This window comes from Sander vitreus, chromosome 12, assembly GCF_031162955.1.
Source record: "Sander vitreus isolate 19-12246 chromosome 12, sanVit1, whole genome shotgun sequence".
NCBI lineage: Eukaryota > Metazoa > Chordata > Actinopteri > Perciformes > Percidae > Sander > Sander vitreus.
In genome coordinates this window covers 8533337-8560825 of record NC_135866.1, presented here as the reverse complement: position 1 = coordinate 8560825, position 27489 = coordinate 8533337, and the positions used below count along the sequence as shown (strand labels likewise).

At 42.7% G+C, this 27489-nt stretch overlaps 1 protein-coding gene across 1 annotated transcript in view; it reads right to left on the bottom strand.

Moving 5' to 3' along the window:
• LOC144526545 (ephrin type-A receptor 4-A-like) overlaps positions 1-26834 on the bottom strand; it is a 28286-nt gene extending 1452 nt beyond the window's left edge. The window contains exons 1-18 of the mRNA XM_078264084.1: positions 26647-26834; positions 25880-25947; positions 23227-23424; positions 22559-22669; positions 21790-22144; positions 12243-12398; positions 10999-11532; positions 9254-9378; positions 8948-9107; positions 8733-8844; positions 7643-7701; positions 7225-7338; positions 6929-7114; positions 6783-6844; positions 6398-6607; positions 4229-4405; positions 1647-1834; positions 934-1119 (exon numbers count right to left, since the gene is read on the bottom strand). Coding sequence (XP_078120210.1) covers positions 934-1119; positions 1647-1834; positions 4229-4405; positions 6398-6607; positions 6783-6844; positions 6929-7114; positions 7225-7338; positions 7643-7701; positions 8733-8844; positions 8948-9107; positions 9254-9378; positions 10999-11532; positions 12243-12398; positions 21790-22144; positions 22559-22669; positions 23227-23424; positions 25880-25947; positions 26647-26803 — 3158 coding nt within the window. The 5' untranslated portion in view covers positions 26804-26834. The remainder of the gene's footprint in view (positions 1-933; positions 1120-1646; positions 1835-4228; positions 4406-6397; positions 6608-6782; positions 6845-6928; positions 7115-7224; positions 7339-7642; positions 7702-8732; positions 8845-8947; positions 9108-9253; positions 9379-10998; positions 11533-12242; positions 12399-21789; positions 22145-22558; positions 22670-23226; positions 23425-25879; positions 25948-26646) is intronic.
• Positions 26835-27489: the final 655 nt, after the last annotated feature.

Genomic DNA, 27489 nt, shown 5'->3' with positions numbered 1-27489 from the left:
AAAGCGACAAAGCAACAAGAAACCACAGCCCCGGGCACGCTCAGTGGCGTGGACATGCAGCTGCAAAGATGTTTTACATTACATTTCAAGGGCCACATTCATTGCAATAAATGAATATGTCATCCTCACACTGGCATGATTCTTCTGTGTTTTAATAGATTTTGGATGACAACAGAGTTCTGTGAATAAGCTAAATCAGACAATACAGTGTAGTTGGATAAATCCACTATTGGTTTCGCGGTCTTCATGGGAATGGTATGTATCAAAATAAAAAAGATGAAACAACACTAGAGTTCTTCTTTTAATTAAAGGAGAAAATTCAACTGACAAAATGCAAAACCTGCTCACATCACTCATTAAATGGGGCAATTAAGAGTACACAAACATTTTTGTGTAATTATATGGTAGAAGTGCTGTGAGGCATCTACTGACATCTTGACAAAGTGTAAATGTGTCAGTGTGCCTATTGGATCATCGAACAGCATCTAAAACCTCCTCCCTCTGCTCCTTTCTGATGTTAGAAATAAAGGGGCTGTGTCTGAAAATGTTTGTAATCTTTTGAAACCGACATTTCAACAAGCACGGCTACATATTTCATTCATTTTCTCTTTAGACGTGTTCAAATGACACATGCAAACTAGTTTGCTTGAGCATACTCAACCCTTGTATGAGTGCCGGACAGAAAAATGATGTGAAAGCACACCAAACACGGTACCTATTTTGCTCTTTTATGTGTGCAAATAAATATGTTTGTGCTACAGGTGGCTCTCATTCTGCCTGTAATATATGAGACATTTTCTGTCGCTTGTTTTGACCCGAGCATGATTGTTGAGTAAAATGTGATTCTGTGTGTGCAGCTCATATTTTTGCACTAAGAAATGTGATGATCAAATGCCAGTAAAGGTCAATTTTTTCACATGACAGTGCACTTACTGGTGTGTGAGAGCCAGGAGGCTGTCCAGGCTGGTGTATCCTGCTGCTGCCAGAGTGTCTCCGTACCTCTCCAACCCAATGGACCGCAGCCACTCACACACCGACGACACTGGCACACACACTTCTGGTAGGACCGACACACACACCTCTGAACCCAGCTCTGACTCCAACAAGGTGGCTGTGGGTCTGTGAAAACAGAATAAGAGTGAGAGGAGGGAGGTTGGTGGTGGCGAAGTACTAAAAACAGGAGTGTGAAATCATAATTGAAGAATGTGAGCCTGATCATCTAGCTGAGAGAATGTAGGTGTTAGTACAGTATGAATGCTAAATGAATATTAAAGGTATAGTGAGGTATGTTAATTCAATACACTTTTTGGTAGGGGAAGATCCCTGATTGGCTCACCCTGACATTCTTACCCTAACCATAACCAATCCCACTCCTCTTGCCTAAACCTAACCAACCCAACCAGAGCAGGCAACGAGTACTAGCAATTCAGGGATGAGTTCCTTAATGAATATTCATGAGTCTTCCCCTACCATCCTGCAAAAAAAATAAATTGCGGCCGGCCAGTAATTATTTGTCCGTGAATCTAGGGGGCGGAGCTTCTGAAATCTTTGCGCAGCATTGCTTACTGCACCGTTAAATGGATATGTGTGTATTCTATGTATGTTCTGTGATCTGTTATGCCTGTAATTACATGTAAAATATGTACCTGTCCCCTCCCGTCCGGCGCAGAGTCCCAGGGTTACGGATGAGTTTATCCAGCATGTTGAGTATCTGGCTGAAGGTGGGTCTCTCTGCACGCTCTCTCTCCCAGCAGTCCAACATGAGCTGGTGCAGCACCACTGGACAGTCCATGGGAGCAGGCAGACGGTAGCCCTCTTCTATCGCTTTAATCACCTAAAGGAAGCACAGAGGTGGACGGTACTAAATAAATCACTTCCAACTTTCTTTTATTGAACAAATTGATTGATTTTTTTAAAAATCAAATATAAAACGCATCACTTAGAAAACGGAAGTTATATTTTAAAGTGCAGTTTTCTACTGATATAACACAAAAGTGTCTTTCGTCATATGTTGCAGCCTTTAGCAGTGTGTTTATTGCGCCAGTTGATATCGCGATGACGATGGAAAAAAGGTATATTGTGCAGTCCTAGGGGACGTTTATTATTTTTTTAGGAGGCTAAAGAAAGGTCAGAGTTTCCAAAAATGTTTTTCCCTACTGCAGAACTGAAACAATATAAAAGTAGAAAAAAGCAGAACTTTCCTTAGAAAATAGGCAGAGGAGTCAGTTTGTCCAATGCACACTATACTTAATGTTATAGGATATTGTATTTGCATTCAGTATACAATAAATCATTGTGGTTTTGTGCAGGAAATGATTAAATATATGCAACAGACTTCAATCAAACTGCCACTTTGAAACTCCACTGCCAATGAAATTTCACAAAAGGAAAGCAAAACCTTTTGCCGAAGATTTATTACTTTTCTGTTGTTTTCCAAGCACTTTCCAAAGGCTGTCCCACCGCCATCTGCAATTTGTTTTAATTTTTTGCAGCTGTGAGCAGCTCCTCTATTTCCTTTGTACATTACATTGTGGGACAATACTGTTCATCAGGGGTTTTCAGAGTCTGACACTCAGACAAAACTGAGACGATCTGCACCTTTTGAGCCTTAGCGCAGTCAAAAACAATATTACAGTGCAACATGAAAACGTTAATATTAATGAATCTTTAACTCCTGTTATTATTCTTTGTCTTACTTCTATTTGGGGATAAATATGCTCTAAGTTTAGGACCTTTGGGGGCTTTGGGGGATGTAAACAGGAAGTATAATGTTGTCATAGTGTCAGTGAGTTCGCTAGTATTTTGTTTTCATTTTTCATTTCCATATGCATAACTGCCTCCATGAGCTGTATGTTAGAGCCTCTGCTTCAGCTCCAAGTGCTGGCCGTGTTGATAAGCAGGCCAAATCAGTCAATTGTTCTAATATGACAATACTTCATATTATAAAATGTAGTATGAAATGGAGTCGCAGCTGTGGAGTTCCAGATGCTCCAGTTGTATTTGGATGTGAGATAAGCCTGTGGCCCAGTGTTTCACTAAAACAAAGAAAGACAGAAGAGCAGCTCAGCGTGTACTAATTTGCTCCGAAAAAAAAGAAAGCAAATAAGATGGATAAAGTGTCTGGCGAACATCTCATCAGGAAAGTTTTCTTAGACTACGACTGTGCTGCAGATGAAATCAATCACAGCTGAAGATTTCCATATGCCAGACGGCCTCTCTGACTTCTCAAACTTAACAAGCTTTGATAGCAAAGTGATTGCAAATTTGCTCTGAAATAGGATTTTTGTCTCACATCCCAAAAACCGTTCAGAACATTTAAATCACCCCTGAAAGTACACAGTGTGTGCTTGGAGGGGGGGATAACATAAGTAGCATTTTCGAGTCGATTTTATGAAGTCTAAATACTTATCTTCAATAAAATATTCTGTGACTGAACAACATATTGGCATGCTGCCCTTTCTGTGGACGATTTACAAGAAACATTTACAACACGCAAAGGATTGCTTATTTTTCCTTCATACGTCCTCTCTTTAAGTATCCTAAAGAAGTGCTGCCTTCTTTATTTATTTATCTGTTTATTTGCGATAATTTAAGTCCAATTTGTGGACTGTACAAAAGTAGGAGTAACAGTTTTTTAGTCAGGGACAACGTGACAAGAAACCATTTTAAGACTTTTGGCCATCTTCCCTTTCAGTTATGATAACATTGTACTCACCAACTTCATTGCTAAAATCTGATAGACATAGCTTCCCAACAGAGTGAATGGGGTCGACCACATGAGCAATCACACAGACAGCTCTAAGCAAATCCCCGCTTTGACCATATTATTTAAACCACTTATTTGGAAATGAAAATGAAGATGATTCTTCAAGTTATTACTCAAACCCGTAAACATTCATTAGATCTTTAAGGGCTCCTTCCTGTTTAAACCAACCATTCATACCGTACTTACAGGTTACACAGTTTTATGAAGCAATGGAAAAACATTTTGGGTGAAGTCACTTATATTTTCACTTCCAAACAGCTGTTTAAGATAATATATGGTTAAGTTGGGGGTTTGTCTAAATCAGCCTGTGAAGACGTGTTACCGCTCATGCTGCTAGCTGCTTCCCCAACACTATGGTGATCTGGTATTTTGATTTGATTATGCAAAGTGCCTCAGGAATAAGCTCACTCTTTTGTCTTTGAGGCAACTTTTAGGTTAGATAATAAAACAAAAATGACTCACATCCTGGTTGTTCATGTCCCAGTAGGGTCTCTCTCCGTATGAAACCACCTCCCACATGACGATGCCGTAACTCCAGACATCGCTGGCTGAGGTGAACTTCCTGTAAGTTATGGCCTCTGGAGCCGTCCATCTGATGGGGATCTTTCCTCCAGGCGAAAGATAAGTCCCAGTGGCCTCCTAAAACAGCAGTAAAAGTAATTTTGGTTCAGTGAATAAGGACATTTGTTTATTTCATTTGTTGATTTATTTTTTCTAATTGATTGCCTTAGATTACGTTTACATGCACGTAATATTCCGTTTTTTCCCGTTATTCGAAAAAGACAATATTCCGACTAAGCTGCTAAACATGTACCCTGGAAATCCAGAGTTCTCGCGATAGCACAATTTGAATTTGCTCAGCGAGTCACTCTGGCATTGAGTAATGATGCTCATTAACCATGCCCTTGTAGCCAAGCTGCACCAATCACATCGGTGTATCTGATAGAGGTGGGCCAGAGGCGAGCTAAACAGATGACGACAGTTTAATCTACCAGTTAGCTGTGTATTGTTGTGATTGGTTGTAGTGTTATCCAATTGCGTGCAGTGAGATTTTCAAATGCACGCTTGGTACCACCAAGGGGGTAAGCGTCGCTTCAGAGCTGGAACCTCCTATGGCGCCATTTTGATGCTACCAAACGATCACCCGACGTTAGCATTCCATTGACTGCCATTCATTTTGACGTCACTTTGACAGCGAATAACTTTACATCTGAAGCGTTTAAAGACTCTATTTGTCCACTGTTTATTTCTAAAGAAACACGATAATGTATAAAAGGCTCCATTACCTTGTACCTCACATTATGGCTCCGTAGCAGACGTTTTTGTAAAAATAGGCTAACGATTGTGTCATAACCACGCGACTTACTGTCGCATAGTAGAGGAATTACCGTATAGTACAGGAGAAGCTCGCAGGCAGTTTCAACTTACATTAGCTGTTTAAGTTTAATTACTAATGTTAACTAGCATTTTAGTTAGCAATAATTAGCCTGTGTCCATGTTATCTCCTTACATATACCTACGCTCTCTGTCTCTGCAAGATTGGGAATGATTGAGATTTCTCTTGGCACAGCTACCAGAAGACTTACAACTTTCAGACAGGTTGCTCACGGCACATTTACGTCGTCTCTCTCAGTTGGAGGCTGCGCAGTAACGCTCAGCCATCACCGGAAAAGTGCTTCTAATATCCTTCACTGGTCTCCATCCAGGGCAACGGGATCTGTTGGTTCATTCTTATATACTGTCTATGGGTGCTACCCCTCGAGTTGGGCCATTTTCATTACTCAATGCCAGACCCTTAATCTTTCGGATTTGGGTCTGGATTTCCAGGCTAGTTTACATGGCTAATGAAAGTGAATATTCCAATATTATTCCCGTTTACACAAAGCTGTGCAAAATAGTTTTCTTTCAAAGTTTTCCAGCGGTGGCGGACTTGTTGGAGCGTGCAAACCCAGCCTCCCTCTTTTATTCCTTCAACCAGCTTCTTGAAAAGGTCGGCGTCGCGATGTTTGTGCACATCCAAAAACCTGTTGATATCCAAGTCTTTCATTATGTTTAAAAGTAGCTGTGTTTCTCCTTCTTATCCCAGCCCTGCAAACTGACGGCTGGTTGGTTTGTGTACAGCAACCATAGCAACGCACAGAGCTGACCGTAAGCCGTAAACAGAAAAGAGGCCGTAAACTGTCACAAACTGCTGTAAAAACCCTGATTGAGACTCATATCTGCGCTGTACACATGTCCAAAGAATGCGTCTAAAACCCAAATAATACCAGCATATCCCACGTCTTAATCGGAAAATGCTAAATTCGGAAAAAGGCCTTATTCGGAGTATCCAAACGGAATATGATGTTTACACCACCTGTATGAAATTTGGAATATTGTCATATTCAGAATTATAGTGGAATATTATTGTGCATGTAAACATTATCGGAATGGAGGAAAGATTTGTATTTTTTCGAAAGGTTTTAAGATTTATTCTTCGATTGATGTTTATGCATTGAGTCTATAATAAATGTTTTAAAAGGCAACTTAAAAGTGCATATAAAAAATAGGCTGTGAAAGACAGAAGAAAAGATTGTATGTACATGTTCACATCCAGTTTGTGTGTATATGTTACTTCTGTGTGCGTCTTACCCTTGTGGTGTAAGCCGCCTCTGGGTCGTCCTCCAGAACTCGGCTCAGGCCAAAGTCAGACACCTTACACACCAGGTTGCTGTTGACCAGGATGTTTCGAGCTGCCAAGTCTCGGTGAACGTAGCTCATGTCTGACAGGTACTTCATACCTGAGGCGATGCCACGCAGCATGCCGACCAGCTGGATCACCGTGAACTGGCCGTCATGTTTCTGAAACATTCAAAATATAGAAACAGGAGAGCAGGTTAACATGGGCACCGACAACTAGCTGGGCAGTCATGAGTGATCATTTTCAGTTCTCTGGAAATGAAATGCTACTAAATGCTAGATTTCAGTTTTTCTTTTTCAGAGTCAAAACAGAGACAGTATAATAGAATGCATGTACCCGAAGAAAAGCATCCAGGGATCCATTTTCCATGTATTCTGTGATGATCATCAATGGCTTACCTAAACAGGTAAAGGGTTAGAAATATTGATTTACAACATGCACATAACCAAAATAATACTAAGAGTTTGCAGTCTTCAACTCACATCTTGTGACGACCCCCTCCAGCCTGATGATGTTCGGGTGGTCAAACTGTCCCATGATGGAGGCCTCAGACAGGAAGTCCCTCCTCTGTTTGTCAGAGTATCCCGCCTTCAGACTCTTGATGGCCACATAGATCTCCCTCTTTCCCTGAACACGCAGCCGACCACTGCACACATCCCCAAACTCTCCTACGCACATAGAGAGAGCAAAACAGCAGTGTCAGCGCCAAGTAAGCATGTGTGTGTGGGTTTGTGTGTGTGTGTGTGTGTGTGTGTGCGAGCACCAATGCCAGGCTTACCCATGCCAATAACCCTCTCAATGTGAATACTGCTAACATCAATCTCCTTGGCAAACTCGTGGATGGCCTGATCGGGGTCTTCATAGGTGAACGGGTCCACGTAGATTTTAACTCCTGCCATAAAGGAGAGGCGGGAAAGGAATATGAGGGAGGAGGAGGAAGAGGAGGGATGCAGAGGAGGGTGAGAAATACGAGTTGTGTAACTGCTGCATATGTTATGTAAATGTTATAAAAATCTTTGGCAGTATATGTGTAAGATGTGTGCAGGTGGATCTAAGAAAAGAGAACAAGCGCATCCATCTCTCATTCTGTTGTTGTTTTTTACAGTACAGTATGTGTGTGTGTGTGTGTGTGTGTGTGTGTGTGTGTGTGTGTGTGTGTGTGTGTGTGTGTGTGTGTGTGTGTGTGTGTGAAGTACCTGGGTTCAGATGTTTTTCCTCCTCTGAGTCCTGCTTTGTTTTACTGTACTTGCTCCTCCTGATGAGACATAAGAAGTGATGGACATTTAACACACAGACACAGAAAAGATGCTAAAGGTCATTTCTTGATTATTATTACATCTTGTCTTAATGTTTGTTTAAGTCAGTGTACCTAAGTTGACAGTTGAGGCCTACTGCATGTGTGGTGATGACGAGTAAGGGGGTTCGGGAAGGGAGGAGATGTGTTCATGTTGTAAACTGTGTAATTTTGTTAAAAGCAATAAAAATGTTAATCACAAAAAAAAGAAAAGATTCTGAAGTCTGTCAGAGAATTCCTGTAATCATTTTTTTTAAATCTTGTCACATGCTATTGTTGTGACTTTTACAGCTAAAAGAACTGACTAAAGGTCATGTGTGTCACATTGTTTTTAACTCTCCCCCCAGTAGCGCAGTGCATTCATTGGGTTTTTCAGGATTTGCCGCGAGAGAAAGCGATGACAATGAGAACAGAGAGCTACGGGCTGCAGGAAAGACAGAGCGAGTAGATGAAAGCATGTAGGGGAGCGAGAGGGAGGAGGGGCGATGCCTCAGGTAGCGCTAGATAAAAGGCGTTTTCCATTAAACAAAAGAAACTGTCAAAAACACCTTTGTGGGTGAGCAGATGTGTGTGTGTGTGTGTGTGTGTGTGTGTGTGTGTGTGTGTGTGTGTGTGTGTGTGTGTGTGTGTGTGCACGCCAACGGAAGCTGACACACAAGCTGTGCTGCTGAAGAGACAGTAATGACAAGTCCGGGACAAAGGGATTATCACTGTCTCCACTCTAATCCCCTTTAAAAGCTCCAGGTAACACACACACACACATGCACAAATTATTTAGCCACACAATAGCAGGGGAGTTGTGTGTGTTGTTTTTCTGCATTATGGCAGTTTGATCAAAAGCAGTAGTTAAGGTAGAGGAAGCACTCATATTGACGTCAGTCATGCACTGATGGGAAACTAACTAACCAATTTAACGAGCCTATAGGTGTACACAAGTCCCGACTGCCTGTATGGATGCCTATATATGTGTGTGTGTGTGTGTGGGTGGGTACCTGCGGCTAATGATGAAGACAGCTGCAGATATCAGCAGTAAAATCCCGACCCCGCTGACCGACAGCAGCAGGAAGGCTGAGTTAACTCCTTCTCCAATCAAAGGGAAGGGATCTAACAGTGAAGAAGACAAAGGTCACCAACGAGAAAGTTGTAAACTTCACAATGAACTTTAATGCATTCTCGAAAAAACTCCTGAACATTGTCGTCAGAATACCTGAATTGGTGGCGAACTCAAACGGGCTGCTGAACTCTCCGTATCCAGCCGCTGTACGAGCACGCACATGAAACACGTACACGGTGAGGGGGTTGAGAGCCGTGACATCCACGCTCCTAGAGAAGGTCCTCATTATGCGGTAGGACCTCTCTTTCTGATCCTGATTAGACGGGACAAAAAGAAGGGGGTTCTTTTCAATGACTGAGCGCAAATCCATCGTGGTCATCAGTGAAATACAAAAAGCATGCCAACATATTGGCATTCCAGACAGCTACCCTTAGCCGCATTAACCTGCCGGTGACTCACCTTTTCATAGAACTTGACCTCGTACTCTAGGATGACCCCGTTGGGTCGATCCGGCTGTTGCCACGACAACGACAAACTGTGCCTGGTGACGTCGGTTACTAAGATGGACGACACCGGAGAGGGAGCTGGGAGGAAGAGAAAGATGCGGAGAGATAATTCAGTGACAATAGTATAACTTTGTAGAATGGCATGTTGTATATTATATGAGGCTGCTAATATGAGAACATCTGTAATCATTTCCCGGCCCTAAATACAGCTCAAAAGGTATGTATGGTGCCTGTTAGCCAACAATCCCATAGACCCAGTGCACCTGAGAACTGACCTAAATCTCATTCTTTCCTATTCCGCAGAGACAAGCCTCATTCTCCACTCTCTCTCCTTTTACATCCCTCCATTTCCCCTCCCTTTACAGCGTTTGTCCTCCTTTGTGGCTGTTGTGGCCATATGGTGCTCCAAGTTGGACTTGACAAATCCCAGACAGCTCTCATGCTGTGTGCACACAGCTAAGTTATTTCCCCGGGGCACCTGGAACTTAGCAGGTGTGCCGTCTTCTAAATGCCACCGTAAAGACTTAAAGCAACGACAGTTGAGATGTAACAGCATGCAAAAAAAAAAAAAAAAACCTGCACACACTCAAGTCTAATGGGGAGCATGTGTGAGGAGCGCCACACACCAGCTGACACCTTCACAACTAAAATGAAACACGCCGTAAAAATCTGGGTGATTTCTCACACACTTCCGCGGTCAAGAGCTGACACAAGGAAAACCCCACCCTTACACACACTACAGTAATGCTGATATGTGTCAACTATTTCGCTATGTGGTGTTGTCATTTACTTTTTCCTCGTATCTACTTTCCCCTCAACACGCTCTGTCTATTTGTATTTAAATCTGTGATTTACATATCCCAGAATGCTTTTTGACATCCTCTTGAGAGCACCCCTATAATTAATTCAGCTGTTGTTAGGTGTAGGAGGACAGATTAATAACTATGGCAACTATGACAGTGATAGTAAGAGCAAGACTTTCCAGTTGAGCGAAAGCAAGAAAAGTGTCTTGTAGCTTCATTCCCGTTGATACTGTTATCTATGATGGATGTGTTCAACATCAGTTTTCTTCCATTACACTCTAGTGTAGCATCGTGTAAACAATGCATTTGACACATATTTGCAATATACAGTATTTGTATTAAGATATGGTCATGTCTTTTAGGTTTCAGAAAGTGGTGCTAATCTATTTAAACTGCATTTCAAATGTAATGCTAAGATATAGAAAACCTATTTAAATTGAGAACTGCATTCCAAATCTAAATTCTTTATCACATGTATTTTAAATGTTTAATTTCTTATATTACTTTTTTTTTCTTTTTTTTTATGGATTTTCGGTTACAAGATTCTTTGGACTATCTTTCAGCAACAAGCATGGCCTAAGCACTTTTAAGATGCACTGAAAATATATTTGGAAATATAAGTGTTGTGGCTAAAACAATATGAATTCCCATTACATTTGAAAGCAAAAATGTATCACCAACAGCTCTTTCAGTACTGAAGTATTTTAGTATGTAGCTCCATACAGAGGTTGTTCATAACATGCTTCCTCACTTTTGAACATTACCCATGGGGCCTTACTTCCCTGTGGGCCTACATGCAGTGAACAGCAGTTTGTATTGTGCTGACCCACTTCCAGACAACATCTATAAGCACATTTTGAGTTGCTCGTCTCATCACATTCAAACTTCTTCTCACCAGCTTGGTTGGTGGTGACGGTGACAGATACACTCTGGGCTGCCCCTGCACCGCTGGCCTGGGAGACCCCGTTGTGTGCGTGGACGATGAAGGTGTAGTGTGTGTGGGCCCGGAGCTCGCTCACCACCACCCTGGTGCTCTTCAGGCCCGTCTGGTCAGGAGAGAAGAGCACATCGGAGCCACAGGGCAGGCAGAGCTGAGAGCTGGAGAAGGAGCCAGAGCCCAGTCTCAGGTAATCCCCGGGTACTGGTCTGCTCTGGTAGACACCTCTCTCTGACTGGACTTCAGATCCCACAATACCCTGGTCCGACTGCATTCCCAGGCCACTGTGCTGAGCCTCAGGCTGGGAGATGCTGCGATTCCTGGCGAGGGCTTTACTGCCAGTCTGGCTGTGGCTCCCTGTTTGACAGATGAGACACTCAAGACTGTAGCTGGTGTCACTTCGTCCTCCCAGGCGGCGAGGGGGGGCCCACTCCAAGACCACCGAGGTCTCGTTCACCACAGAGATGAGCTGCTGTGGGCCCGATGGTGGCTCTGAGGAGGGGACAAACGGGGATAAGCTTGAGCATGAACCAAACCAACCAAGTTTACATTCTACGCTGCACAAAATTGGAGGAAGTATACAGGGTGTATGGGGGAGAGGGCGGTGAAATGTAGACATCTGGCATCAGACTGAAAACCATACTGTTCAGAGAAGTTTTTGATGGGTTGGATGTTTTCTTCTGTGGTATTTCTTTTTGTGTGTGTGTGTGTGTGTGTGTGTGTGTGTGTGTGTGTGTGTGTGTTTTATTTTTTCCCAGGCCAAGGAAACCATGTGCTGTATATAGGCATAATTAAGTTTATGACAGACAGACCGAGGTCTCCAAGTCTGTCACACAGGACCTACTCAGAGACTTGGAGAGAGAGAGAGAGAGAGAGAGAGAGAGAGAGAGAGAGAGAGAGAGAGGACATTTATTCACTTCTCAATGTCTTTAGTTATCACTACCAGACAGGATGTAGATGGTGGCTTAGTCATAAGTAATGGGATCACGAAACAGGGGTGGCATTCAGACAAGTTTGTGTCTCCCTCTGTTTGGTAGAGATAGAGAGGTTGGGAGACAATGAGTGTGCTTTTTTTGCACGTATTGTCTGTGTTTTCACTTATCTATAGTCTTACTAGTGTGTGTGTGTGTGTGTGCATGCGCGCGTGCGTGTGTGCATGCGCGCGTGCGTGCGCGCGTGCGTGCGTGCGTGTGTGTTCTTACGGGTGCAGGCCATGGAGGGAGGGTCGCTGTCAGCACGGAAGAATCCAGAGTGGCAGTCACAGACAGTCGCCCCGTCTCTGAGCGAGTGGCTGTGTGGAGGACACTTCGAACATCCTGCATCTGAAGACTTGGCCTTGTAAAAACCAACAGAACAGGCTGCAGAGGGACAGAAAAAGACAGTTTTGATCACAATGCTTAGCCACGTACACATCATAAAATGTCAATAACAACAGGTCACTTTGGCACAAACTTTAGGAGAGACACTAAAAAGTACTTGTAAAATGAAGTAACAAGATGTTACCTTGAACAGAACACAGTACTTATTTAAATGTACCCTGTGGGTTATTTTTACCACTAGTGGTGCTATGGAGCTATGTTTTAAAGAGCAGCTTCCAGTTGTACTTGTATTTCATTCTTTGTCAAAGCTGAAGTGATTAGTTGATTAATCGCCGGAAACTAAATGAGCAACAATTTAAATCATTTCATTATTTAATTAAAATGCCAAATAAATGCAGTAGTTAAAGCTTGTAAAAAGTCAATATTGTGTGGTTATCTTTGTCTTCTGTGAAAGTAAACTCAGTGTATTTGGGTGAAGGACTGTTAGATGGCGGTTGGACAAAATAAGCAATTTAAAATAATGTCAACATGGGACATTTACTGCTTTTTATACAACAAACGGTTAATCAATCTGCGGATTATTCAAAAAATGAAAATAAATCATGAGTTGCAGCCCTAATGTACACAATCCCACATTTGGTCCATTGATAAAATATCAAGTTAATCAAAAACTATCAAAATATTAAAAGAATTGGCTTTGCAGATATGAGTTAGGGAGAAACACACAGGATACCTTTAAAACATCCATGTTTAGTCAGTTTATGGCAATTAAAGCTATAGGGCCCTATTTTAACGATTCACGGCGTGAAGCACATGGCGCAGGTGCATTTAGGGCGTGACCAAATCCACTTTTGCTAGTGTGACAGCGGAAAAAAGGTAACATGCAATAAACCAATCAGAGTGTCATCTCCCATTCCCTTTTAAAAGCCAGGCGCGTTTGTACCTTGGCGCATTGCTATTATGATGCCGGATTTTCACCGTAATATTTTTATTTATAATCTTTAGCATGTTTGTGTGCTGCTGCGCTCCCCTGTGTGTGTAACAAGCATAGTGTGCGCGCTGTGCACGAGCCTAGGCGCATTTTACTAATTTGCTGTTAAAATAACAATGAAATGCTGCGCTATTGACTTTAGACCAGGTTTTTGTAGGTCAATGGCGCGATCACTTCCCGCTGCCTCAAGATAGCAATACGCCAAGAATTCACCTGAACACACCTCCCTGTAAGACCAGCACGCCCATGGACATTTGCCATTTAAACGACGCGGGCGATGGACAGGAAATTGACAACTGCGTCGGTCTTGAACTAGCAAAGACACTTGCGTAGTTTCTGTCGCCCCCATGAGGACTTCTAAGTAATGACAACAACGCTGTCGGTCCATCGACATGACGCAAGCCTTCGGTGAAGAGGTTATTATATTATCTGTATCTGAACGCTGCTGTTGTCCTTTCTCAGAGGTGACGTAAAACGCATCACTCGAGCTGTTGCGCACGAATGTCGCCGGTCTCCACCGTTTTCTAAACATAGCCATACTGAGAAATACAGAGAGCGTTTTGTGGAGCTGATAGGCTTAATTAGCTTTGTATCAACTCATTTAGCAATGGCTTGAATGTAACGGTCGGACATGCAAATAAAATAGTTGTGCACTATAGCTTAAAAGTCCATCCTGATGACACGCTGACTTCAGCTGACCCCTGACCCCTACAGTCTTTGTTGTCTTCCATATTGACAGCTTAGGAAGGCCAGACAACACGTTAATCAACACATGGACTGCATTTCAATCCAAACACTGAACAACTTTAAAGAAAAATCTAGCGCAAAACAGATGTAGCATGAGGGGAAGGGCCACTATGATTTCTTTGGTCTTTGATTTTAATGTGCAAAGAAAGAAATACCTAAAAGAACACGTACTGATCAGCTCCCACTCACACACACAGAAACCAGAAACACTAGAACTGAATACATCAAAACTCCAAAGCCAACACAAATATAACTGACATTTATGAAAGAGGAGAAACAGAGAAAGAGAGAGGGTTAGAGAGAGACAGAGAGGGAGAGGAGGGAGAGAAATCTTCTTCCTGTATACCAAGGAATTCATGCATTGACAGAGCAACAATACAATAAATGAGTGCATAATTATACCGCTTGACATCCACTGGCGAAGCAAAAGAAATGGCAAAGCGTGGCTGGTTCGAGCCATTTTAATTTCAGAAGGAAATCCTTCATTTGTTTCCTCTGCAATCATTTTTTTTCAACACCTTCTTTTTCATCATCACACCCTATTCACTCTTCTTTCTCAATCACACCATCTTTCCCCGTTCTCCCCTTTTCTTCCAACCCTTTCAGATTTCCAAGGGAGATGAAGACATCCCAGTGGGAGTGGATAGGAATGTGGGAATGATGTGTGTGTGTATATGTGTGTGTGTGTGTGTGTGTGTGTGTGTGTGTGTGTGTGTGTGTGTGTGTGTGTGTGTGTGTGTGTGTGTGTGTGTTTGAGTGTGTCAGAGTGCTTTATGACACTCTCATCAGTAGATGAGAGGGAGGAAGTCTCCTCTGTAATCTACTCACACCGACCATCCTGCCCCATCTGCGTGAGCCACCATGGATTTGCTCTTTCACACACTCATTTGCCCTCCCTTTCACATTTTTCACAACCTCCCTCATTGGCTCCCTGCGCACTTCCTCCTCGACCTCTACTTATCTGTCTTTGTGTCTCTGATAATTCTCTCACTCCTGCTGTATCTCTGCATATACCCCTCTCCAAGTGTCAAAGCTCGAAAAAGCTTTGAGGCGAGTTGCAGGAATTATGGCTAGATATTGATACCAATTCAAACGAGGCCGCACAAGAAACACATGCGACAACTCTAAACCTGTAAATTCATGAACCCATTTACAGCTGATAAGGCTGGCTTTCATCTGGGGATTGACTCATCATAATGTGTCAGCTGATATCATCATATGCAAGATAAAATACGATAGGAACACTCTCCTGCTGTTGAGGACATTCCTTTGTTTTGAATCATCAATGAGTAGGTCTATGTTCACAGTACATGCACACCAATAGTCCACTAGTATTCAGAATATGACTGAATTTGATACATTTCACACATTTGTTTGGATATTCCAAATAAGGCCTTTTTCCGAATTTAGCATTTTCCAATTAAGACGTGTGAGATATGCCGGTATTATTCGGGTTTTAGAGGCATTATATGGACATGTACATATACTGTGTATATATTTGGAATATGCATCTCAATCGGGGATTTTAACGCAGTCTGAAAGAGGGAGGCTGTGTTCACACGGTCCAACAAGTCCACCACCGGTGGAAAGCTTTGAAAAAAGTCCTATTTTGCAAGGCTATTTTGTAAACAGGAATATTAGTGGAATATTCACTTTCAATAGTCATGAAAACAGCTTAGTCGAATAATCGTCTTTTTCAGAATAAGTGCAAAAAACGTAATATTATGTCCATGTAAATGTAGTCAATGTGGGTAAGTGAGCCATGGATGAGAAAGGGAGGGAATTAAAGGGAGGAAGACAGAGAGAAGTATTTGACCTGCAAAGGACTTAAGGGTTGATTACAGGGCTAAACAAGACTCTGCCAGGGGGGTAGCACACTGCCTTTGTCTCTGTCCCACCCAATCCTCTATCCGTCTCCAACACAGAGGACAGACTGAAGGAGGAAGAGAAAGAAAGAAGCAAGCATTTTGAAGCCATAAACTTCCTTCAGCGCCCTCTCATGTCTCTATTCTCTCTGTTGTCTGTAGCCTTTTGTGTCCTTTTTAGCGCTGGTTTCGACAGGGGGGGGGTGAGTGCAGCTGACCTGGAATAAGAGCTCATGAGGCTGTCATTAACCCGACATTAACCCTACGTTATCGAGGGCCATGCGGAGCCCGAGCTCAACCAATAAACTGGGAGGGATTTGGACACAAACATACGCACACACTGATAAGATAAGGGGATAGGGATAGATATGTGTGCACGTCTATTAACGTGTTCACATTTTGCCCATTAGCAGCAGAGTACATAGACTGCAATCAGCTTCTTGTCTGTTTGAGACAAGTATGAGAAAGTGACAAAGTGTAAAGGATGGAGGGAAGGTTTACTGGAAGGAGAGACAAAGAGATAAATAGACTGACAAGGAGCATGAGATAAAGAGGTGAAAAGAGAAAAAAAGAGCAAATGTAGAGAAAAAGGAGAGAAGTGGAGGGGAAGGTGCCCTTTGATTACTATCAGCATTGTCGTCATTTGCATATGCATTCATATGCTACCTAAAATGCAAATGAGGCTCACTGGAAATCCAAATAAGAGCCTTGTCGGCACACTGTATTGGTACGTGTGTGTGTGTGTGTGTGTGTGTGTGTGTGTGTGTGTGACGTGTATTCTCCTTGACCCCGTGTTATCTGTCATCATCCCTGGTTCCTGCACAGCAGAGGGGTGTAGATGGAGGAAGTACCCCCGACCGCTCCAGTGTGACACCTGTCTCTGTGATGGATGGAGGGAGGGACAGAGTGACGGATAGATGGACGGATTGATAGACTGTCACGCGAGTAGGAGGGACACTATTAATCACAGGGGTCATGCCCCGTTAATTAAAACCCACAGAAAATGCTGGAGATAAGACCTGCTTCTTATCTTTTCCCTACTGTATGTCTTCACTGAAAGGACCAGCCCGCTCCCCAGAAAAATTGGAGACATTCCTACACAGCTTGGTATCAAATTCATCTCATATCTTACACGGGCACCAGCTCCTCACATCACTCTGCATTTAAAACCTTAAGAATGTGCTCAGTGGAAGCCACGGCTTTAAGTTTGTCTAAATTCAAATACTCACAAAAACTGGTGGTTTGAAGAGAAATGTGTGTGAATTTGTGTGTGTGTGTGTGTGTGTGTGTGTGTGTGTGTGTGTGTGTGTGCTTGCCCAAAGCCAACAGTGCGAACATTAGCATGTGAAAAGGGCTCTACAACAATACCCCCCCCCACACCTTCCCTCTCCCCATCACACGCAGATCACCGCCCCCCGCCACCAGCAGCAGCAGCACCCCCCCAGCCCTGACCGTGGATCGGGGAGAAGAGTTAGAGAAGAGAAAGGAGGGATAATGAGAGAAAGACAGAGAGGGAGAGAGGGAGAGCGGGGCTTGTTCCGATGCCAGAGAGCTACAGACGGGCTGGTGGAGCTGGCAAACCTCCTCTACATTAAGAACAACCTGGGAGAAGGAGACAATAGCACGCACACGCACACGCACACACACACACAGACACACACACACACACACACACACACACACACACACAGAGATTGTGACGGTGGAATGCAAACCATTCCCCCCACCTAGGTTTGGCTTGCTTTAGAAAATCACTTGTGTCATTCCTTTGCCTGCTTTGTCACCTGCCGTACGTGCACTTACACACAAACGCTCACACACACACACACACACGCACGCGCCAACTCCCTCTCTGTTTGTAGCACCACACTCTTCTCTAGGCATTCCTGGGCAGTCCTCCAAACTGTGTGTATATGGGAGGGAGGGCTTTGTTCGGGAGGAAATCAGAGATACAGTGCACACACGCGCATGCACGCACGCATGCAGAGCAATCCAACATGTCCAGAGTCCAGAAATGGGATGGAATAATTAGAGGGACTGAATACAGCGATTACGCACTCTCTCTATCATCCGCTCAATCTTTCTTTCTGTTATCTCTCTTCTCTTTGAGTGTGGCTGTCTTTCTCTCTGCCTCTCTCTTCTCCCTCTTTTCATCCCTCTCGGTCCAAACGCTTTCTGCTGTTGACGAGACACTGCAGGTGCGTTGGAAAGAAGCACAACCATGAAATCTCTCTGGACCCAGGGAAACACAGAAACACAGGAACACACGCACACGCGCACACACACACACACACACACACACACACACACACACACACACACACACACACACACACACACACACAGAGAAACAGTCAAACTCTCCCAGGCAGTGAGCAGAATCAGACAACAGAAAATGGAGGCCAGTATAGAGACAGTTAAACAAAGAGCAGAAGGCTCCTCTCTTTCATTCCGCCTCTCTGGCCGGTTCACATTTCAAATTCTCTCTGTTGTTTCTCTCCTCTTGTCTCTCCTCCCTCATTTCCGATCCTTCCAGACGGATTGCAGCTGTCAAACTTTTGACATCTTCATCTACCTCGGTCATGACCCTGCACTCCGTAGCTGAACTCTCTGTATAAGTGTGTGTGTGTGTGTGTGTGTGTGTGTGTGTGTGTGTGAGTGGCTGTCAGAGTTTTTGACGTCTTCATCAGGCTCAGTCATGACCTCGGTCTTAACCACGGGTTTAGAGAGGGGGGGGAGTTCCCCATCTCTTGTGTTTCTCTACTCGCCCCCTTTGCACCCAATGACGGACCCCCAGCGGGGGAGAGGCGGCCCTGTATTGATGCCTTCTGCTGTCAGTGGCCTTCTTTCAATCCCCCTCTCGCCCCATTCAACTTCTAATCCCTTCTTCCTCTCCAGAGCTTCTCCTCTCCATCCTCATTACTCTGTGTCAACAGTTAAAATGAACTTTTCACATTTCACCGCTTTAGCTAAGTCTACTCTTGTCTGAATTCAGTTCAATTCAACAGGAGTTTTTAGGAATGCTAACAGGTGCAAAAGAAAAATTGGTACACTTATTTTTAGTTTGAATACATGGTTTTATTCTTCAGGTTTTAGACCAAAACTTAAGTTTTCAATTTCAAGCTTTAGTTTTTCAACTATATATATTTTTTTCAAATTAACAAAACATTTGGCCCTGATTTAGCTCCATATAATAATATCTAAAAATATTAAAAGTTATATCTTGTTTGTTTAATACAAAGTGAAGAAACACAAGTCTCCGTCTGCAAGTTTCCTCAATGTTTAAATCTCCCTCTCTGCAAGAAGGCAAGTAAGCTCATTTCGCGCAAGTGTTGAACTATTCCTTATTGCTCTTTGGTGCATAAAGTGAGAATAAATCATTATTTTTTTCCCCTGTATTGTTCAGTATGAACCAACCTGTAATCACAGGTGTCTCTGTCCAAGCTATATTTACTCAGTTTCTGTCTACCTGTCTGTTATACTGACTGACTGGAGGCACGAGAGTCTAGAAGATCCAGAAACCTCTTGACATCAGCGACATTAGACAGATCATCTAAATCTCCTCACAAAAAAATCTGCCTTTTCCCTCCATCCCACTGTGCCCTCCCCGCTCCTCTCTTTCTCTCTGCAAATTTCAAACTTAAAATGGAAGAAGTGTAAAGGCGTCTATCCAATACTGCAGGGTCAGAGTTTTCGCCGAGCAGCATTCGGTATTCATCCAGACTTTGATGGATTTCAACTGAGGCAGCTGAGCCCTGCCAACAACCTGACAGCCAGTGAAAGTGGGGAGACGGTAGAGGAGACCAGATAGATAGATGGCACTTCACATCTGCTGGAGGTTTAACCGAGACAAGGGTCTCTCCTAAATCTAGTTGAGGAGGAACATCTTTCAGGCTTCAGGGACCACCCCGCAAACCTCCTCCTCTTTTCAGAAAGAACAAACAGGGCAAGCAGGGTGATGGTTTTAGAGAACGTTTGTCACACAGAGAATTTTGGCTACTGCTCTTCTTATTGCAAAGAAGAAGAAGTCAACTCCCCCCCCCCCCCCCCCCCCCCATCCCCCGTCACGCCAACTGGCAATCACTGCATTGCTCTCTTTATGTCCACCTCTTCGCCTTTCTCTCTCTCTCTCTCTCTCTCTCTCTCTCTCTCAGCGTCTCTCCTTTTCTCTTTGAATTATGGGTCTGTTTGTTATACAATTAGCCTGCTGGGATAGGCTTCATAAATAAAACTGAGGGAGCAGCTCAGTGAGTCGCTCTCCCTTGTCTCTATTGGTCTCTGTGCATCTGCGTATGTGTGTGTGTGTATGTGAGCGAACATGTTGTGTGTCTGTTGTGTATGAGACTGAATAGGGGGAGTGAAGCTATGTTGTAAAAGTGTCTCCACCAAGTCTGTTGTCCCCCTGTTCGCCCCGCTTTCTCACACAAACACGCACATTTAGTCGTCTTCACTATCACAACAAGTCACTTCCAAAGATTACACGTCATGTATGCCACATGTATGTTAGTGAGAGGTGTGAACAGCTTGCACATTTGTTACCGTAAAGTTCAGACCAGATTTGTAAGTGATAGAAAGACATTTTAGTCCAGATGGCTGTTATGTCAGCACACTTTACACTGAGACCTAAGAACTTCGACTGATACTCATAGCGTAGCATACATCTTGGATTTATTAAAAGATATCAGATAAACTGATTCAATTGACGATATTGACCTTGTACGACATATGTGTATAACAGTTATTTTTCAAAAGAAGCTGCAGACCAAACCAAAAATGTAACGATTGTTACTGGTATCTCCTCAGACCAGTACAAGTGAATATTTCAAAAGAATGTTAGGAAATGCTCTTATATGCTTTCTTGGCTTAGATGAAAAGATCAATACCATGTCTCATGTAGCTTAGACTGGAAACCGGGGGAGCCAACCTGGCTCTGTCCAAAGGTGACAAAACCTGCCTACAAGCAACCTAAAGCTCACTAAACACATTTTTTGTTTAGTGAAAAATGCCTTGTTGTGGTTTTCTGGCGGTTGGACTATTTCTAGACTCTTGTTTTCACTGTGAATTTGCCAGGCAACCAGCACAGTGATCATAAGATATAACATGTGGTGGTAGATTTTGTTTCCTTTGGACAGAACCAGGCTAGCTTTTTCCCCCTCTTTCCAATCTTTGTACTAAGCTAAGATAAGTTACTATGTCCTGGCTCCAAGTTCATATTGAATGGACAGATATGATAGCAGCATCAATCTTCTTATCTAAGTCTTGGCACGAAATAAGTGTATTTCTCAACATGTTAAATTATTCCTTTAAGGAGTCTGAGTTTGTTTGTTGTGCCATCAAAAAAACGATTCCTGTCAAATATGTTTGACTATTCCAAAAATACATAGCTACTTTAAGCCAATTAAAAAAAAGTGTAATTTGTACTGCAACTTAAAAGGATTGCAATTTGTAACTTAGTATTCTATTGCCAACCTATCTCTAATCTACATTTTCTAGCTATCATTTTGTAAAAAGTGGCAAAAACCTCCACACTGATTAAGTGTTGTAGAACATGCTGCATGGTTAAATCATCTAATCATCTGAGTATCCCCTTTAAGACAACAATTCTAAATATAACTCTTAAAATAATTAATAACAATCCACAGAATAATCAAGCAGGTGTTAATTACCATACAAACCAAATCTCACTAAATGTTACTCACTGGCCCGTGGGACAAAGAGGAGGCAACACAAGGGGAGCGGAGAGTCTAAAATTGATCAGTCGGCCCATTACAAAAACAAACAAAACACATTTTGGTAGAGCAGCTCTGTTGCGCGCAGCTCGACTTACCTTTACATGTGCCACCCTTCTCTTGATGTCCTGGGTTGCAGAGACATCCACCAATAGGAACCAACCACTCTCCATCAGCACCACAGTACATTTTAGGCTCCTCTCTTTCTTCTGATTGGTTGACACAAGACCCCCTGACCTCCACTAAGGAAGACGTATCGGCCCCGGTAACAGTGTCGGGAAACGTTGCCAAGTTACGGATGGTGAGCGGGCAGGTTTTGAAGAAAACTCTGACGGAAACCAGAGCGATGCAGGCGCCGACATCCTGAAAGGCCAGGTAGAAACCCTTCCGCGTCATGACCTTTACGTCTCGCACCTCGGTGTTCAGTTTCATGATGCGGTCACCAACGTCCACCTGGATGGAAAAAGAGTGGAGTTACGTTAATGAAAATGTGCAGTTAACTGTGTCAGCCCTCATTAATTCAACTCGCTTGTTCAAGCTAAAGTGGGAATTGCTATTGAACCATGGCCTATCTTCACATTTGCAGCATTTGGCTCTCATCCAGATCGACTTCTATTGACTGCAAAGGTAAAATAAGCTGTAATGCCTACAATGTGAAGAAAAAAAAAATTGTGAGGACTAGGCAAAAGAACCCAGCCAGCATTTCTGGGATGGCAGAATGGACATTGAAGATAAAAGTGCTTGTAAAACAAATAAAAAATAGCAGTAAAGTGCCGCAGGGGTTTTTCATTTTCAGGATAAGAGCAAATTAAAGTGAGTGGAGGGAAGATAAAGAACTCAAAGTCTGTCTCTGGTGATCGGTGTTACCTGGGTGAAGCTCTCGTCTGCTGCCACAGTATCCACCTTAATGAAGCTGCTCTCTTTGATGTAGCTCTCTCGGTCTTCGTTAGACTCGTGGTAGTACAGATTGAATGTCTCCTACAGGACAAAAAGGACAGAAAAAAAGAAGTCAGACTGAGGTGTCTATTTATCATCATTGGCGCTCATCTTTTCTCTTAATATGATATTGAGCCAAGGGAGGGGGGGGGGGGGGGGGGTTGTGCTTGAATAACTAGCAGCAACTGACTCTTAACCTCCCATCCCCCCTCCCTCCATCTCTACACTTGCACTAACCTTTACCCTGGACTCAACATCTGCCCATTGCATATTCTTTGCAAACTTTGCACTCAACCCATTCAGTTACTTTGTATGTATATATTTGCTTTTCTGTTTTTATTGTTTATTTCATATGCACCTTTCACCAAGGCAAATTCCACATAAGTGTACTTATTGTGGCAATAAAACCTATTCTGATTCTGATTAGCTGTAATATATAATAAAGCTCTATTAGCAGTGGCCTGTCCATTAACTTAAATTAATTAGCACAGAAGTTAACAGTCCTTAATTGGAAATCCTTGTTGTCTCCTAGTTTCTTTTCAAAATGTCTACTGTGCCCAAGCCATAGACATCACAGACAGACATTTCTTTTCTTGTACCTTGCAGGTGCCGGTGACTCCTGGCAGGCTATTACAGTCTCTCAGGGTGAACTTGACTTCAACATAGACCCGCTGAGCGCCGGACCGAGGGATCCAGTCCGTCCTCAACCAGTTGTTTTGATTGGGTTCTAAGACGTTGCACACCTGGTATGTTCTGATGGGGATGTTCTTCTCATCCATTATACTCACTTCTTCCCACTGCAAACAAACACACACATGCAATTGTATTACTACGCCTGTGAGCACGTCCACAGATTACACGGGTTTAAATAACTGCTCCTTAGCGACAAACTGTGTTTACTTAACATTTCAGGCCAGCGCTTTACAACATGCACCAAAAACATTTAGATTGATTTTCTGCTTTCAAGGCATCCACTGCAATGCATGCCAACAGTATGAACATCAAGAGAAACTTCATTAAAGCAGATGCTCCAACAAAGTGATCATTAAGCAGTTAGAAGCAGGTCCAATTTGTTTTCTTATTCAGTAAACTTTAACACATTTGAATAATGATCTACCAAGTAGCAATGCTTATAAGTAATGTTGTCAGGAAATGAAACCTGGGAGACAAACAATATACCCAGATGTTGTGAAAAGGTAGTGAATGGGGAAGCATGTTGTATTTAAAAGGTTGCTGACTCTCAAGTTTCAGTTGTCAAAGTACTTGAATGGACCAACAAGTACATGTAAGGGGTTTCAAACCTAAGAAGGCTAAAAAAAACAGTCTCTGGTGGCAGCTGCAAATGATGATGCAATTTTGACAAAAATAAACATTATTACACTAACCCAGAAAGATGATTTTCATACTGCACTGGCATGAACTGAAACCAAACGTTTAACTCTGAACTTAGCTAAACTCTAATCTTTTAGCCCTAGTAGACACCAGCTTTACCGCAGAAATACTCTTACAGAAGTAATGACCAGAAAAACACGCTCCCTGTGGAGAACGTATCTTGTTTTTATAACCATACAAACATGTATGTCCTCACAAATACAGAAAAACAAACACATTTCAGGTGCTGGGGCGCATTCTCGTCTGCCATTTGAAAACATTCATTCTTGCATTAATATTCTGCAGTGGACAGTGGTTCAGATTTGTTGCGACTCCAAGGTTTTTACACACACTTTTCCATGCAAGTGAAGCCGGCTCAACCTTCCCTGCACCATTCATCTCAATAGAGCCAACTATTTGCCTTGTACTGTGACCCTTCAAACGACCGCTGAGCCTCCCTACTCCAAATTGACTTTTTATTGCCACTGAATAATAATCTGCTCTAGCGAGAGCTGTATACACGCTAAATGTGCCGTGTTGAAGGAAAGAAAAAGAGAGGGAGAGCCAGAGAATGTCACAATGTGTCTGTGGTGGTGGTAGGGGGGGGTGTCTAATTGAATCGATATGTCATCAGGACTGATCTTATAGGCCGATATTACAGATATATTGAACAATTCAAATTTGATGTATGTGTTGGCAGAAACTGTTAGGCTTCATTTTCATGAACATTTGACCTACACTTTTCTTAATTCAACTTCATCATTTATGTCTTTGGTATTTATGTATGTTTTTGGGGGGGATTCTTTTTTATATCCAGTGTGGTTTGCTGTTGAGCATTTACTGTCATACTGTCATTCTGTGCAATAAGTTCAAAGTTGAAAAAACATTGGCTAATAGTATCATTATCAGATTTCTTTTTTCTCAAATATCGAAATCGGTATTGGCCTTCAAAAATCCAGCATCGGTCCAGCTCTTTAGTCCGTAGCTGTGCACTCCTACAGTATGTGAACATAAGAGCGTGTACGCGTGAGCAAGAGCACATGGTCACGTTGTTGTGTGTTTATATGTGTGTGTCTTTGTAGGGTATGCGTGTATTGAGGAAGAGAGCTGTAAATACAAAAAAGCTGTCATGTGGTATGATGCCTCCTCGTCTAGTTTCTTTTGGAGTCTTTGTCAGCAGACAGAAATCACAGCTGTCAGAAGGAAAAAAGCTTTGCCCCAACTATACAGCGATAGTGTGTGTGTGTGTGTGTGTGTGTGTGTGTGTGTGTGTGTGTGTGTGTGTGTGTGTGTGGCTGAGGGATGCGGAAGGTGGGGGGTGGGGGGCTGTAATCAAAAGCTCAGTGCGTGCAGACCAGGACCCTGCCAATCAAGCAGCATGTGAGAGAATGAGAGCATGGTTACTGAAGAAATAAGAGTCAAGTTCACCAATAATAACTTTTAAACCAACAAAGAGGTGAGAGTGACACTGAGCAAAAGAGAGAGAGAGAGAGAGAGAGAAGGAGAGACAGAGTAAGAGGAAGGACAACAAGATGGCAGATCACAGTGTCCCCACAACAAAAAGTACAAAAAGATGAGAGGATGCCATACAAAATAGACATTTGCAGGATTCATTCTGGCAACTGCATGGTAGTAAAAATCCCTAAAAAATGACACCCACCACCAAGCTGGTTTATGCCTTCTCGTGTGCCAAACACGACGCCAGCAATCTCATATTAGCACTTCAAACCATTTCAAAATCTGTGGGCTGATTATTTACAGTTCCCAGACCAAGTGTGTACAAGTGTGTGTGAGAGAGAGATAGAGTGAGTGTGTTTTCCAAAGAGAGAACAGGTTGTAAACAGTGTATCTGTAAAAAAAAAAAAAAAAGCTCCCACTCACCCCTCCCTCTGAAGGACTGGCTGCCCATTTCAGCTCTCCTGGCACTGTCCTGGTATCCAGCAGGGTCACTAAAATGCACACGCACACATGCAGAAGGTTTAATGGCAAACAGCCTACAGTGCTTAATAAAAAAATAAAAAAAAGTATTTAGCAGTAATAAATAAGTTATACATTTTTGCACCACAAGATCACCACTAAATAAAGGACTACTAAGCTCGTGACCAATATGGAATTAACAGGAAGTCTACCTCACTTGATTTGCTATAACTACTTGTAATAATTAAATTATGATCATTTTCATTGCATGATATCAGATAGTGTACATCATTTTAAATGCTACTTGGCTATTTATTGAACAGCATCAACTCTTATTTATGCATAAAGAACACAATAACCAAGTATGAGTTTCAAGGGTTACTGTTAATAAATAAAAGATAAGTCACACTAAACTGTAGCCTACACTACAGTGCGCGCTACAGTGACCATATCATGTGGAAACATCCAAGAAACAAAAGATGTTCGTGACAGCACAGCAGAAAGACAGAACATGAAGCTGAACTCCTTGGAGGCACAACTCCGCGAGAAAACCAGGAGAAATAACAACTGTGAAATGTTTTCCGAAAATCTAACTTTACGGATGTGTACGTTTTATATTCGTCCTGATCTTTACCATCCTAGGACGCGCACGGGGCGCATGCAGCGCGCAGGAGCCGAAAACCCGAATGCACACACACTGCACGCTCAGAGACGATTCCCTCCTTACTCACCTTCGTTGGGTTGATAAATCCTCGTCCTCGAACTTGAAACTAATGTTAATATCCATATGAAGGTAGAACATATTCGCCATAAATGTACAGCCATGTGTGCCGTGTGAAAGTGTGTGTGTTCCCCGCTGGCTCTGCGCGCTGCCTGAAGCGGCTCCATCCCAGTGGGAAAAGTGTGTGTGAATAAACCCAAGTGTGAAAGCAAGTTGGATGCAGCAGCGGATACTGGGGCGGTCTCTTACACTCAGATGCTTCCCTTAATGGTAATTCAAACGACATGAGCCAAATGACATATAGTTCTGTGGTCCATATCTGCGTCGATGTATCATTTCCAAAGTCTATTTTTTATCTAAAATGTATATTATGTAATGTATATGACATGATTCTGTAGATTTATTTGTAGGCTCTAGAGAATTAAAAGGGATCCTGAACGGTAATAGGACACTTTCCTGCTTATTAACTGACTGTAATAACTTTAATGAAATAATGGTGACATGTCTTCTTGATTTTCCAGGGAGACACTTCGTGATCTCCCGAACAACCGCAGGTAGGGACAGTAAGGACCCCACTTTGAAACCACTCATTTTTTATATATTTTTATTGTCTGAAACCAGTTATCTTGGGTAAATAACAGAGGATACAGTTAACAAATGCACAACTCCTTTATATTGTCCGTGTCTTGCGTCAGAAGTGACGTTTAGGCTATTTAGCAGTGATAACCCTGAAAGGTGCCAGCAGGCACGGGGTCATACACGTCATATCATCATCACCTTTAAAATTAAAAAAAATAAAAAATAAATCAGCCTGTCGTATGAATACCAAAACATGAATGTGTCACGATTGTTC